Source organism: Palaemon carinicauda, chromosome 4 (assembly GCF_036898095.1).
Source record: "Palaemon carinicauda isolate YSFRI2023 chromosome 4, ASM3689809v2, whole genome shotgun sequence".
Taxonomy (NCBI): domain Eukaryota; kingdom Metazoa; phylum Arthropoda; class Malacostraca; order Decapoda; family Palaemonidae; genus Palaemon; species Palaemon carinicauda.
In genome coordinates, this window is record NC_090728.1 from 180,683,429 (window position 1) to 180,699,438 (window position 16,010).

Genomic DNA, 16,010 nt, shown 5'->3' on the forward strand with positions numbered 1-16,010 from the left:
GGCGATCAGCATCCGCAGGTGTGCGGTCGCGCGATGGCGATCAGCATCCGCAGGTGTGCGGTCGCGCGATGGCGATCAGCATCCGCAGGTGTGCGGTCGCGCGATGGCGATCAGCATCCGCAGTTGAGGGTCGCGCGATGGCGATCAGCATCCGCAGTTGAGGGTCGCGCGATGGCGATCAGCATCCGCAGTTGAGGGTCGCGCGATGGCGATCAGCATCCGCAGTTGAGGGTCGCGCGATGGCGATCAGCATCCGCAGTTGAGGGTCGCGCGATGGCGATCAGCATCCGCAGTTGAGGGTCGCGCGATGGCGATCAGCATCCGCAGTTGAGGGTCGCGCGATGGCGATCAGCATCCGCAGAGCATGCGCAGGTGAGCTAGTAGCTGGCGAACCATGTTCCTTCAGAAGTGTTGGAGAACGTTGGCGTGCCGGCTGTAACACACGTGGGCGATCCGGAGATCGCTGGCGAGCTGATGATCGCTGGCGAGCTGATGATCGCTGATGAGCTGATGATCGCTGGCGAGCTGATGATCGCTGGCGAGCTGATGATCGCTGACGAGCTGATGATCGCTGACGAGCAGAAGGCTACGCGTGGAAGCCTGCGCAAGAAGAGGAGTCCTTGACCCCGACCTGAACCGAAGTTCTAGATCGCAAGGGCGAACGTGGGCGCACAGAGCGCGTAACAGGAACCAACAGGAACCGCAGGGATGATCATCTTGAAAGCGCTGACGAACAGGAGCGCGCTGATGAGCAGAAGAGCGCCTGTGTGCTCACACTGAGCAGGAGCAGGAGAGAACACAGCAGAAGGGCGCGCAGGGAAACCCTGACACGCAAGGGAAGAACCCCCGTGGGGGCAACCCTTTGCCCCGAAGGGATCGTTGTCCGCCGGGAGACTGATGTCCGTCGGAAGACCGCTGTCCGTTGGGAAGACCGTTGTCCGTCGGGAAGACCGTTGCCCGTCGGAAGACGAGATCAGACTGCTGTCCATCTGCACCAAGGCGGAAGATCGAGAAAAAGGAGTTGTAGGCTGCAAACGGAGATCCAAAAAGGCGCCTCAAGCACCCTTATAGGGGGATGAGAGGCCCTTACGACGAGGCGGACGGTGGGCCTTACGGCGAGGGAGGCCAACAGCAACAGGAGAAACCTCCGAAGAGGAGTCTCTATGAGTGTACTCTCTCGCGAACGAAAGAGAAACACTTCGTGGAAGAGACTGGTCAGCCAGTGACCTAAAAGGAGCAATCCTCCGAAGAGGAGCTCCTGCAGTTGCCCAGCCCCTTGAGCGAAACTGCAGGTGCGACCGCTCAGCACCAAGAGCATAGTCGCACGAAAAAAAGGCAAGAGAAGAACCCCCCAAAGGGGGAAAAACTCAAGCCTGGACAGGAAAAACTTCCCTCGGAAGGAAAGTTACCCGCCCAAGGATGCAAGCCTCCTGAGAGTTCTAAAATGAACTGGAGAGCTGTCCGTCGTCACGGGAGTACTACCAGTAGAAGGAGACACGCCCCTGACGAAAATACAAGGGGGGAGGCAGCAACAGCCGAATCCCCAGGACTCAACCAGACAGCTCACACCGTTGCTATATTACAGAAACGAACTAGATCGGTAACTGTAAAAAAATAAAACAAATGATATTAGTACACATTCACTCCCCCGGGAAGGCTCCGAAGAGGAATCCCGAGGGAAAGGAACAAGAATTACACAACAGGCACGTGCCCTCACAACCACTTACACTCGCGGAAGGAGAGCTGTAACCAAAACAGAATTATAACAATTATAATTATGTAACTATGTAATTATGAAATTTAAAAATGAATGAACACTAAAGAAAGAACGAAAACCCCGAAAGGAATCGTTCTACAAGCTGAAAAACAAAAAAAACAACTACAATTAGATTCATAACTAATTGAGACAAACGTACGGCGTAGCAACCCCCCACACGGAAAGGAAGCTAGGCTACAAGGCCGTAGTAACACGTAGTAAAAGGGTGAACGACCTCAAGAGAGAGAGAGAGAGAGAAAGACTTAAGTCAAACTCGATCGCCACCCATAAAAATACGCCGTGGTGGCCTAACTGCCGAGGCCTCCACGTAGATATCGTACACTACACACACAAATCTGAAAAGGAAACTTACTCATTTCTATACTCAAATATATATACAAACATGAAAACATGTTTACATATATATTGAGTAAATGAAAAGTAAGCGATTAAGTAAAGACAGAACAAACAATGGCTGCCAAGCGAGGACCAAGACAGAGACGTCTGTCACAGTCCGAGCCAAAAGTGAAAGTGGGTATTCACCTGTGTGTGAGGGGGAGGAGGGGTAGCTAGCTACCACTCCCCTACCCCCCCGCTAACTAGCGCGGGGGTAATACACCCTCGTTAAATTCTAATGGCTCGCCATTTCAGCTACGCTAAAAGTAATACCCTTTGTAAATAGCGTGGTTTGTATTTCGGTTACGGAACAAATAAAATTTAGGCCTTAAGCCAAGCACTGGGGCATCAAAGGCCATTCAGCACAAGCAGCAGAAGGAACCAAAGTACGTAGTAAGATTTTGAGGCTCCGTCTGAGGCTTTTCGAATCTGTGGAGCAGATTGTACATTCAAAACCCCTAATGACTGTAACGCTATTACTGTACTATTAAAATGACTATGGGGAGGGTCGGGTTAGGTTTGGCAGTGGGTTGAGGAGGACCAAAGTCACCAAGAATAAGGGAGGATTCACTGGACTTCTGAAGTTTAACAAAGGGAGAAAGGGATGTCAAGAGCTTGTGCAACTCACCACTATCGAAAGATGGTCGAACTTGTGTGTTGCCTACAGGTAGAGGCATGTCAACATCGTCGTCATCCCGCTATATTCTACTAGCCTAGTCTTTCTGGCCCTCCCCTGAAATAACAGCAAGTTTCCTTTTGCACAATAACTGTTAACTTGATTAGCAACCATTGAAACACTTCTATGAGTGGTGCCGAGAGTGAGAGTGCGCGCACTCTTCATAATGATTATTTAAATCATAGAATTTTCCCTGACAAAATACAGATCATGAAGTCCCAGAAAAAATACCCATGCACATTCCAGGCAATAACTGATAGCTGAGCCAGGGGAAAACATACTAAAACACAATAATCTGAGAGAATACTGTATCATTACAGAATGGCCATTGACAGAGATAACAGAAAACTATAATACCTAAGGCAGCAACTGTGGCTCCCTACCACTTACTGCTAGATGGCTCATTCCTAGGTCAAGGGCATGTATTTGATAAACTAAAGAAAATGAAAAAATGGGAAAATTTCAAAATTTTACCCGTAATTGTTGATTAAATTGGGCATCTGGAGAAGAAGCAATATGAACATCATAGGAGATTCATGGAAATAAAAGTAAACCACTCCGGTTAAACACAGATGATGCACTCTATTGACAGTGACTGCCTACTACAAACAAGTGTATATCATGGCTAAATCTATAATAAACTTTGTTCTCTCAACTTTATAATACAGTCAACCTTGTTATCCACACATTTGTATTTATGAATTTCTTATACAGTAATGCGAAAAAGCTGAATTTTACATTAGATTCTATAATCGTGAAAAATCGCTAAAGAATGAGAGTCAAAACGGGAAATTTATATTTATAAATTGCCAAATACAGCATAATGTTAAAAACCGTTAGTCAAAATATGAAATTTAGCATTAAAAGTCAGCAAATAGTACTGTAAAGCATCATACTAAAAATTACCAAAGAACCAAAGTCAAATTTTGAAACTTAGATAGATGCTGCAATTAAATATGAAAAAATTGGGGACTTTGTCCACAGTAGAGACTCACCAGGTAATAATAGGAAAAAATTTTCCGTATTTGGAAATTTGGCATACATAGCCATTTTCATGAACAAATTAATCGCAGATAACGAGAGATTACTATATAGCATCTATGAAATAATAAACTATTCTCATATGAATACAGTATAGTACTGTATATCTAATTTACTTTTTAAGATAACAATATGACCAGAAGACAAAAATAATCTTTTGTTGTAAAAAAAAACTGACAAAAAAACATTTATAGCCTTGAAACTTGTACTGTCAATACTCTCATTACAGTATCTAGTAATTCTACTGACTTTAAATCATTTAATTATTGTCCAAGAAATCATGGAAAACTTACAAGTTCATTATTCTTCAAAATATCTGTAAAAAGGGGATTGGATGAGGAAGAATAGCTGCTATTATCATCTGAAGAAAGTGGCCTGGTGACATCAACAGATAGTCCTGGATTGGTGACGATCATGGGATCACAATCAACAACAAAATTTTCTGAAAATATCAAGTTGATATTTGTAATCAGATGAGAAATTTACAATAATATAATGAAGATATTTCTATGAATAATAAACTACAGTACACTAAATCTCCTCAATGTATACAGCAATGAAAAGTGTTCAGATTCCTATACTGTACTGTAGTTCTTTCGCACTTGGGTAACCACAACTTCTGTTTTCAAGGTTATAAAATTTTGGGAAAAGTGTATGAATGTTACATCAACAATGCTAGAACATTTGTTATACTGCTGGTCTTCCAATCACTGAAGGGAAGCAAAACTTTGGTGGGTCAAAATTTCAGAGGGGGACTTCAAATAAATACTGTTCCAATAATTAACATATCTGCAACACAGTTGTCCTTTGACAGGCAAAGTTAAGCAATATTGGGTTTAATGAACATTTAAAGTCTGGGGTGAACAGCAATTATTCACTATGCAGTCTAAGAAGCAAATAAAATAAAAAAAAAAGATATGTAAGTCAAGCTTTATATTAAGTGAAATGACAGAATTCATTAACCGGATTTAATTTTCCATTTACCGGTACCATATTGTTTTTCTTTTTATGGGAGGCGGAAAAATCTGTCACATTTCTGATGTACGATTCCATCCCCACAGAGCATGTTACATATAAGAAACTTCAAAAGGCTTTTAATGACCCTGTAACTCCCCAAAAAACAAGATCTTTGAGTTTAAGAAACTTCATAGGGCTCAGAGAGCCATATGGAAACAATATATAGCATCATAATTTCTGAGCCAACAAAAACTGCAATATCACAAGAGCAATTTCAGCTGCCTATTCCTAATATTTTACAGCTAAACTCATTGGTTAATCAAAAACACCACACTCTCTTTGTAACTCAGCTGTTGCAGGCTGAGCTCTCTCTCATTCATAGCTTTTTAAAGTGGTAGGCGAGACTTATGAGCATTAATAACTCTAATGATAATAGATCCACTCCATTCAATTAAGAAGCCTGGGTTAAAGCAGATCAAAAGCTTTTCACCATAGTAACTTAGATGAGTTTGTCTCGGTGAAATTGAACAAAGATATCCAGGAACTGTTAAATGTGGCTCCAACCTGAAACCCCCAACGATGACATTTACTACAGAAGGTGGCTCACTTCCTCTGATTCACAGGAACTGAAGATCTCCTGAGGCAAGTGCACATCCCTTGTGAAGTACTATGAAAAAATTATCCTCTTGTAAGAGCTCCTGGATAGTCTCCAACTAAGAGGGCACAATGACTTTGTGAGCTTGTGCCTTGATATGTGGGTCCCAACCAGAAGAGCCAATAGATTATGGCACCACTTAGAATTCTGCCAATGAAGATCCACTTGGATTGTGGCACCCAGATCATCCTGAACCCTGAGGTGATTAAAACACTGTCTATCATTTAGCACATCAGCCTGAAAAGAGGGAAGATGTAGGCTACTCATCTACTGTACATGGTTCGTCCCACGGGTGCTGAAAGGCTTCCCCCCAGAGAACTTGAATCTGGATCTGAGTACCACATGGCTAACACGTCAATCACTGGTGTTCCCATGGGATATTATAATCTTCCCTCAATGTACCTAAGTATTTTACCTGCTGCTCAGGCATGAAATTTTATTTTTCTCAGTAGGTCACAATCCCCATATCAAGACAAATGGAAAGAAAATGACCTTTGTCCTAAAGGTTTTATCAAGATTTTTGTCTTCCTTTGTATCAGACATAATTGATGCCAGATGACTGGCAATATCCCTCTTTAAAATTGCAGAGGGCTTCAATGTAAAATCTCCTATGTACAACTTATAGATCATAGAATTCTTTTAAATGGTTTTTAAATGAAAAAAAAAATTATCAAGAAATAAAAAAGTAACAAGAGTTTGAAGTAACTCAAAATTAATATCGTTTTAATGGGGCTGAGTCACACCCTTAAAGCAAAAACTTACAACTATTTGCCATGCCTGCCTATACCTTTGAAAGGGTAGGGTAGGCCATATTAGAGAAAAAGCTGCAGTTCAAACTACTCATATGTAGCCGGATAACTACTGTACACTGATAATTCGATTTGCGAGTTTAATTTGTTCGGAGATGTAGCAGCAGAACCTAAGAAAATAGTCATCTTGGCCAGATAGTTCATACAATTCGCAATTTAACCTCATCAGTTCTGAAATTATTTTCAGAGCCCAGATTAGTAGTGTGATGGGAACAGACACACTACACTACACCTCATTATTAATCATTGCCCCCAAAGGTTGATCATTGATTGATTGATTGATTGATTTAAAGTTTTCAGGCATCCTGACATCTGAGGTCATTGACGCCGGTAACATTTAATTTATGTATACAAAAATATTTAATCTGAGAGCTTTTGTACCATTCTTTTGCCTTGGGCATAGGTAGGTGGCGACTTCTTTCAAAGCCTACCCCTCTGGAGGTACTACCACCTACACTGAAATCACTATTCAATACCTTACAATTGTTAGAGGCAGAGCTTAGATTAGCCGTAATCTGGGCTAGGACAGCTGCAGCATGATACAACCTTCATTCACCTGATCAGCCAATGTTACAGGCATATTGAAAAATCTGTAAACCTAGCATTAGAGGTGCAATAAGGCATGACACATTACCACTCAATGCACAAAAGGGTTGCTTATTTACACTTAATCCAGAAGGGAAGGAGGGATTTACTGATCTGTCTCCTGCAACTTGCCTTCTATCAATGGTATGATTCAGGATTACGGATAAGCAAAGGTTTCCCATTAAAAAAAAAACTGGACCAAACTGAGAAATTGAAGCTTGTGATGAAGAGTTTGATTCTCTAATGCGCTGAGAACCTCACTTTCAAGGTTTGCCTTCGAGTTCTTTCTCTCTTCATCTTCCTGTATTGCAGGCTGAACTCTGTATTATAGGTACAGTACAGTATAGGTTAAATTGCTTGAGCCAAGTAAGAATCAGCTAATTTCTCAGTTTATTTACCATATGAAATGGGGGCTTCTCTGCATATGTGCTATTGACTCGTTTGCCAACACTTATTATGCTAGAGTTAACCCATGACGAGCTAGCAGCAAAGCTTACGAGAGAACTGCATACATTGTCAACTGAAACAATGAAAACTATTGACTTTTCGTTGAAACTGTTCACCCATCAAAATTCAAGGGAATCATATGATATACCTTACCATCCACAAAAGTAATGATGATGTTGTTTAGGAGCAATTACTTGAAGCTAGTGGAGGGATATTAGGGTCAGAGTACCCACTCGGTTGTCTTTTACAGTGATTAGGATTGTGGCTTGCAAGGGTTTAGCAGCAGAAGGGTCTACAGTAATTGAAGAATTTACAGCTCTGAAAGAGGCTTTTGAATCTATAGTGTGCAGCAAACTTTCAGAATCTTTTTTGAAAGAAACACTATTAACACTAGACTCAATTTGGGAAGGAAGTTAGGTTAGGTTTGGCAGTTGGATTCACTGGACTTCTGAACTTTAACAAAGGAAGCTAGCAAGCTAGCAATGTAAAGAGCTTATGTGGCTCCTCACTATCAAAAGTTGATTGATTATGTGAATTGTCTAAAGGTGGAGGCCTGTCACTATTATCAGGAAGCCTATTTTTTTCTAGCTTTTCCCCTAAACAAGCAGGAAGTTTCCTTTGCACTTTCAACTGTTAACTTGACCAGCCAGGACAGCATAGAGATATACTTTTCCATGAGAGGCACTGTGAGGCACTCGCTTTTCATATCTGTTACTCAAATCATAGTATAGCCCGAAACGATACACAAAGGGAATGCGGATCATGATCTCTTACAAACTATTCCTGTGCACACTCCATGAAGTACAGTGATTACTAACAAAACAGAGCAAGAAATTTTAATGCGTTTTAATACGTAAACAATCTGGAGAGGTTTGATCACTACCAACACAGCGGACAAAGACATTGGCACACTAGTTATCAATTACTGCTAAAATGTTCCTTCCTTATTAAGGGCAAGTATTCATTGAAGGGGAAAAAAAATGTGAAAATTTGTAGCAAAATTATAACTTTACAGGTAAATGTTGATTAAATCCAGCTTATTTAGAACAAGCTATATGAACATCAGGGAAGGTTCATTGAAATGGATAAAGCATCAGCTTAATCCATTTATGATCAACAGTTATTAGCCTTTAAATATAAAACCAGGGTTTGTACTTATATTAGAATTTCAAGCAAATTTTCAGGAGAACAGTTCAAAATAAGACAAATCTACTTTCATCATTCATACTATGTGATGTGAAGGTAACCCAGGCCTTTACTCAATGCCCCTTAGAGTTATAATTAATTTAACAGAAGTAAAGCACAACCATAGAATATGCATAAGTGAAAGATCAAAGATATTAAGATGTTATCATTAAACGAATTAAGCATTAGTTGTTATGAGTAACCTTAAAACCACCAGTAAAGTTTCAAGCACTGTAAGCAATAATACAAATATTACTGTATCACAGTACCTTCATCAACTTCCACACATGATAAAGGATCAATTGGTTCACCTGGGCACCCTTCATCTGCTCGATGAGGAATCTGACCTTGACCATCTTCTGCTGCAGTGAGTTGCTCATTTCTACCATCAACATCGAGTTCATCCGTTAAGCCATCTAACAGGCTCATTTCATTTTCCACTTTGACAGTCACATCATTTACTCCTTTCTGTCCTTGGCCATTTCCAAAATGACCTTCCATTAGCATCAAGTTGGTTTCTGTCTTTCCTGGATTATTTTCATCTTCACCATAATCAACTCCACATGTGTTAGACTGCAAAGAAGCAATCATAATTAAGTGAATCAAAGCTCTAAATACTGGTAAATTAATTCTACTGACAAAAACTATAATAATAACTGCATATACAACACCGGGTCAGACATCTTTGCTATATTCTATGCTGTATTTAATTACCTTCTACTCTGACTGTTATTTCAACATAAAAGGATAAGGGTTGCTAATTCATTATACTCTGAATTAAAGATGGATAACCTTACATTATTCTAGCCAATAAAGTATAGTGCCTCCGTTCAAAAAATTCCTTAAGAGGATTAACACTGGATTATATTCTAGCACTTTATACAATTAATTAGAGTTCTCAACCACTAGGTAGAGCCATTATGACTGTATATAATGAACTTAACATGTCTACAGTATAAGATTTGGAATCCAAACTTCCAGTATACATTTTCAGCATCTTTTTCCTCAAGTTTGTCCAAGCTGTGGCATTATAAAGACATCTTTCAAGTAAATGATTTAACAGTTACTGACCGATTGGTTTGCAATTCTTGAACACATTTGACTACAAAAGGCACAAAGATTACATTGGGCTAGGGGCTATAAATGACAACTGAATGACAGCTAGGCAACGCTTGGCATTACAGTGAACACTGAAATGTCTGAATCACACACCATGCTTAGTGAGTGAAGTGGACGAGCTCAACTTCTGTGTAACATTTACTTTCTAGGTCTCCTGGGAACTGGAGGCTTAGATCCTGAATTAGCATTAAATTTACCCTACTGTTTAAAGTGGCTGTACAATTATACTGATTTTGTGCAGGCTATATGATAGCTGCACAATGCTAATATACAATACTAGGTCATGGTTTGAGGTATGGCAGCTTATACTTGAGGATGCCAACAAGAGAGTACAATACATTATATATTTTTCGTTTTTGCAAAAACATTTATGCTTATGGAATAGAAAATGCTAATCATCTGTGAATTGTATTATAGTATTAGGTGAAATATGCCATTTAGCCCTGGACAGGTATGTCCTCCCATGTGTCAAAAAAGATTTTTCCCATAAAATATTGTTGGTAATAATTGCAGATAATATCGACCTGCGAGACGCCAATATACTGCGTGCTTCAGTTGTGCTGGGATGCACATTCATTTAGGTCTCTCCTTTGTCCTATTTCAAAACTTGCTTGGGGTCGAGGTTGACCCTACAAAACCTAAATAGGGCGAGATAAAAAATCATAGTTTTTACATAATAATTTCATGTGCAATCATGTTTAAATTTTTATAAAAAGGGATTGTTACAGTGAATGAGGAAGGTGTATACAGCATGCATAGTATGGGTGCTGACTTAGATCCCATATATTGCCATGTAGTCTATTTTCCTTTAAATGCTAATTTGTTTACTTTTTTACGTTTTTTGTTTTCTTCAGCCATGGCCAAATGTCAAGTTTCTTTGGACTTTGACCAAATCAAAGTTAGCCAAGTATCTATCTATCTATCTATCTACCATGGCATTTCCCCCAATTTTTGTAGCCAACATAAAAAAAGAACAAATGGAGATTTTTCTTCTCATCGTTCCTCCATGCCTGACATGGGACTCAGTTGAGGTTGGTTGGTGCTGTTAGGGTGCCACAGCCCACCCTCCCCCACTTTTCATCATAAATGAAGCATCATATGCTGACTCCTCTATTGCCGCTACCTCAATGGTCACCAAGGTGACCCGAGGTAGTACCAGGACCTATCGGAACTGCATCATAATCACTCGCCATTCATTCCTATTTTTAACACGCTTGTTTGTTGCCTCTCTCACATATATCTTCCTGTCACCTAGAGGTTTCTTCACTCCATTCATCCACAAAAACCTTTACCTTCCTCTTGCACTTCTCCCATCAAACTCTTGCATTCATCACCTTCTTCAGCAGAAGGTCATTTTCCATACTCCCTACATGCCCAAACCACCTCCACACATTCATATCCAATCTAGCAGCTAATTTTTCGTCTCCGCCACTTTCCTTGGCCATAAATCCAATCCATACATCACAGTTGGTAGAATCCTTTCTCGTACAGAATTCCCTTTAAATTTATCCTTTACCCTCTATCCTTCACTGTCCCCAACACTTTGCATCCTTAATTCATTCTCTGACATATATCTGCTTCCACTCCACAATTTGCAGCAACAGCTGAACCCAAGTACCTAAACTGATCTACTTCCTCAAGTAACTCTCCATTCAACATGACATTCAATCTTGCACAATCCTCCTTTCTCATGCATCTCATAACTTTACTATTACCCTCATTAACTCTCAACTTCCTTCTCTCCCACATTACTCCAAACTGTCACTAATCGACACAGCTTCTCTTCCGAGTTTGCAACCAATAAACATCTGAAAACCACAACCAATTCACCTCCCATTCATGATCACTCATCCATCAGTTTCAATCCTCGATCAAGCACTCGGGCATTCGCCTCTCTTACAGCTTCATCAACAAACAAACTGAACAACCATGGCGATATCACACATCCCTGTCTCAGCCACACTCTCACTGGAAACCACTCGCTCACTTCCTTTCCTATCCTAAGACACAGTTTAATGCCTATGTATGACCTCTTCACTGCTTGTAACAACCTTCAATCAATTCCATATAGCTTCATCACATTTCACATAGCTTCCTTATCATAAGCTTTCTCCAGATCCATAAATATCAAGAATATGACATTATTGCATAGAAAATTCAGCCATTACCTATTTCATTTAGTTACCCGAAAAAAGAAAATTCTGCATGCATGACCGAGACAGCTCCCATGAAATATATTGCCCTGTAGGCTATTTCAATCTGGTTGGTATTTTTGGAGGCGGGGGCACATTTTCATTTTCCAACAGACATGGTCAGATGTCAAGTCTAGAACAAATCAAAGTTGGCCCATTAAAAAAAAATCACACCTCATTTCAGGGTATGAGCTATAGAGCTCTAAATACATGCTGGATTTCAACAAGTGTTCTTCAAACATTAAAAATGCTATACTGTATACAAATTCGTTTAAATTTATTTTTATAAATATCATATTCACTAATAGATACAATGATTTTTATATCGCATAAGAACAAATGTCCTTTTAATGGACCCCTAATGTAACACTAAATTACATCTTAGTTATGTTTTTTTTACAAATTTCTGTTTCATGATAATATTTTGTTCTATAAAAAAAAAAGAATAGCCACTAGGTATTTCATTTGGTTACTAATTTTTTTTTTTAAATATTGACATAAAAAAAAATATATTCCTTTTTCTCTCTTTTCAGATTATAACCCATATGGGTTTGACCTTTCTGGCTGTCACTAATTATTCCTCAACTAATCAGGGATATGTAAATCAATTTTTCTCGTATATATGAATATTTTAACTTAGTAAAAATATTTTAATATATTCTTTTTTTTGTATACTTATTTAGTTAATTTTTTTATGGGTTTTACTTAACTTTTCAGTAATGTTTAGCATTTTTTAAAGTACTTTTAGCTATTAAAAGAATAAAATATTGAGGCACAAATAAATTTTTTTGAGCTAGGGTCAAACTCGACCCTACAAAACCTTTAACGGTTGGTGAAATAACGATAAGTAATCAGGTTTAGAGTGACATTTATCCTAACTAAACATTGAACTTGCCCCACTTGTGTACATTACTGGAAGATGGTTTATGAAAATATTTGGAGCTAAAATGATTTACAGAGCATAATTCTGTAGTCATGAATTTCATTGACTGAGAACAATCATGCTTTGAAAGTGTACCTTTAACCCTGACCAAACCTTGCCTTTGTACGTAACCTCTGCCCTATGCAAAATTGCTTTCAGTCAATGAAATTCATGACTAAAGAATTATTCTTCTTCTTCTTTGTCTACATATTTTCCCACTTTATGTGGGGTCGATGTTTCTGGTCAGCTTTCTCCATCTATCTCTGCCCCACACCTCATCACCGGTTAATCCCTTTGATTGAAGGTCATCCTTGATACAGTCCAAAGCGAAGGTGGGTGGACTTTATCAAGGATGACCTTCGATCAAAGGGATTTAACCGGTGATGAGGTGTGGGACAGAGGTAGATGGAGAAAGCTGACCAGAAACATTGACCCCACATAGAAGTGGGAAAAGATGTAGACAAAGAAGAAGCAGAAGAAGAATTCTTTAGTCATGAGAACAATTTTGCATAGGGCAGAGGTTAAGTACAAAGGCAAGGTTTGGTCAGGGTTTAAGGTACACTTTCAAAGCATGATTTTTTTTTTTTTTTTGTGAGAAAAATGTTTAGCATCTTCATTTATAAAACATTCTAGTACTTTAATACATTGTACTTCTTGAATAGATGAGAGTAGTAATCATCACATTTGTACAATACATGTAGTCTGATTAGGATAACAAGTCTCAATTCAGAAATTCTACAAACCAAGTGCTATATGAGAGCATTTGAAACTGCATTTACTAGACTATTTTTAATACTGTATTGTGCTTGTTTAACCTGTATTCTATAATACTGTCATAATATAGAGTATGCTTGAATATGGTACTTTGTATGCCTGGCAAGGGTAAGACTGTTTCAAGATTAGTGTGGGTAAAAGAATTGTTTATGCACACTAAACCTTTTTCCATATATTTCCCTCACCTTTGGTATGAAATCAACTGCATATGAGTTATTACAGTACTTCAATTTAAATAAAAACAAACTGTTATTTAAAAATATTTCAAACTTTTCAAGGTCAATTTAAACATCTAAAATTCATATAAATACAGTTAGTTTCATGGATAATTGAAGTAAAACACAAATACCTACCTCATACATGGAACTGTCTACAAGAGCATGTGGTTGAAGAGACTGAGAATCTGCAAGCATTGAAGAGAATCAAATTGTATTTAAAATCATTCTGAATACAGTACTGTACATTCAAAAAATATCTATGCTTATCACTTCCTTCAGTTAAATTAATTATAAAAATAAAAAAGTTAATGTTAAGAAAAAAAGGTACTAAGTAAAAAGATGAAGTATTGATTCCTGCTCTAAGTGAAGGGATCATTACTTTATAATCACCATGAATGTATAATACAATAAGTGAACTTAAGAAGTTCCTCCTATCTTTCTATCAAATTTCAAACTACTGTACTCATGGAATTCGTTACATGAATATATACAATACCTGCTTTTAGTCCTTGTTAGCCTGATTTTAGATAATGCTAAATTTGTATAACTTCTTAATGCTTTTAACTCTTTTTGATGTCTTAACTTACCATATGCTGTCTCCCAATCTTCCTCCTTTTCTTTTCTTCTTCTCAACCTCTTAGATCTCTTCTTTTGAATATGTGACCCTTTCTTCATTCGAGGCATTTTCCAATGCAGTCTGTAAAAAATGAATCACAGAAAAGTTGAAATTTTTATTCTGCGAGCAATAGAAAAATATTGTTTTCCAGCCTTATAACTTGTCTTAATTTATCAAAACAGTTAAACACTTTAAAATATCTAACTTTTACTATAAAACAGTGCTCAGCAGCAAATGATAATTCATACCTTGCACCCACCCAGATACTATACAAATCTTAATATTCTTTCATGTTTCATCCATAAAAATTAATTATCTTACATACTTTCAATGACTGGAAAAGGAAAATTTATTTTCCTGATGGTTAGGTAATCAAACAGTTGAAACCATTCTCAATCAAAGTGAGTTCAAATATTACAGTATCTTATGCTGTAAACCATCAGGATTATTGAAAAATACAAATATACCAAGGAAGATACTAATCAGGCTTTACATATCTTGCATCTATGTCCCAGCTTCAGTTCTCATTCCACAGTGAATCTGATTACAGGCTGTAAATTTCCCGGTACCACATGAAAATTATTTCAACATTAAAATTCTGAAACAATGGGTCCTAGTATAACTGAAATTCCAGGGAAAAATCCCTAGGTGACAGAGCAGGGTCTAAAACAATTATCTATTGAGAAAATTTAAATTTAAGATGACAGGAAGAGATATTGGCGAGGCAAAAGGACTAAAACTGGTACATGACAAATTTGGAATAATTTGCATTTGTTTTGATACTAAATACAAACCCTTTCGCTATCTATTGGGGATTTTACTATTGGCGAAGCTGGATGACTAGCCATAAGACTTTGAATGAGGTGTAACTACCCTACTGCTAGTTAGCTGGGGGTTCAGGGGTAGCCAGCTACCCTGCTCTCACATACACACACACACACACGTGTTGTATCATCACTTTTGCTTTTTTCTCAGCCGAGAGCAGATGTCGTCTCTCTCCGCCTTCCAATGCATTTGACAGCCATTCAACTTATACTTTTTAGATTTTGTTTTTTTTCAGGTGTGCTTGCCTCTTGTTGCCGTTCATCATGGGGGCTTTTCCAAGAACCGAGGGACGCTCCTGTGGTACATGTACCTTCATGTCCTCGACCAAGACCGACCCCCACTCACTATGTCCGGCCTGAAGAGGATGGCGTTGTGCGCAGGATGACACTTGTGAGCAATGTCGTGAGTGGTCTTCCTCCCAGTGAGAGAGATTTGGGCTGCGGCGCAAGAAGAAGTCTAAGAGAGATTCTTCGCACTTCGGGGTCTTCCTCGAAGTCAAAGAAACCTCGGACTTCTCCTTGACCCCCCGATCTCTTCCTGAAGCTCCTGCTCGATCGGTTTCCTTCGGAGACTTGTCGAACAGGAATATTGTTGCTTCCCCCTAGAGAAGCAGCGCTACCCTTACCCTCGGGGGAACTTTCTCTTATGATGATATTTTGCATTTTTGGCCTTCGCTGGGTGTTGTGGGTCTGCCATCAAAGGAACGCTTGTTAGAACTTCTGCAGCTGGGCGATGAGAGGAAGCGAACTTCGGCCCCTTCAAAGGTAGAAGACCCCATACCAAGGTTCTCGTCCCTGAGAAGTCTCCCAAGACTGCCTCCGCCGTCGCCTGCCGCCA

At 39.1% G+C, this 16,010-nt stretch overlaps 1 protein-coding gene across 7 annotated transcripts in view; it reads right to left on the minus strand.

The window, feature by feature from the left end:
* The window catches only part of LOC137640253 (uncharacterized abhydrolase domain-containing protein DDB_G0269086-like), a 108,151-nt gene that overhangs the window by 18,257 nt on the left and 73,884 nt on the right, over positions 1–16,010 (minus strand). For 5 of the 7 annotated variants that reach the window (XM_068372829.1, XM_068372832.1, XM_068372835.1 and 2 more), the window contains exons 2-5: positions 14,320–14,429; positions 13,868–13,917; positions 8,777–9,080; positions 4,163–4,311 (exon numbers count right to left, since the gene is read on the minus strand). In XM_068372829.1, coding sequence (XP_068228930.1) covers positions 4,163–4,311; positions 8,777–9,080; positions 13,868–13,917; positions 14,320–14,429 — 613 coding nt within the window. The remainder of the gene's footprint in view (positions 1–4,162; positions 4,312–8,776; positions 9,081–13,867; positions 13,918–14,319; positions 14,430–16,010) is intronic. The other 2 variants (XM_068372831.1, XM_068372830.1) reach the window with 2 other exon arrangements.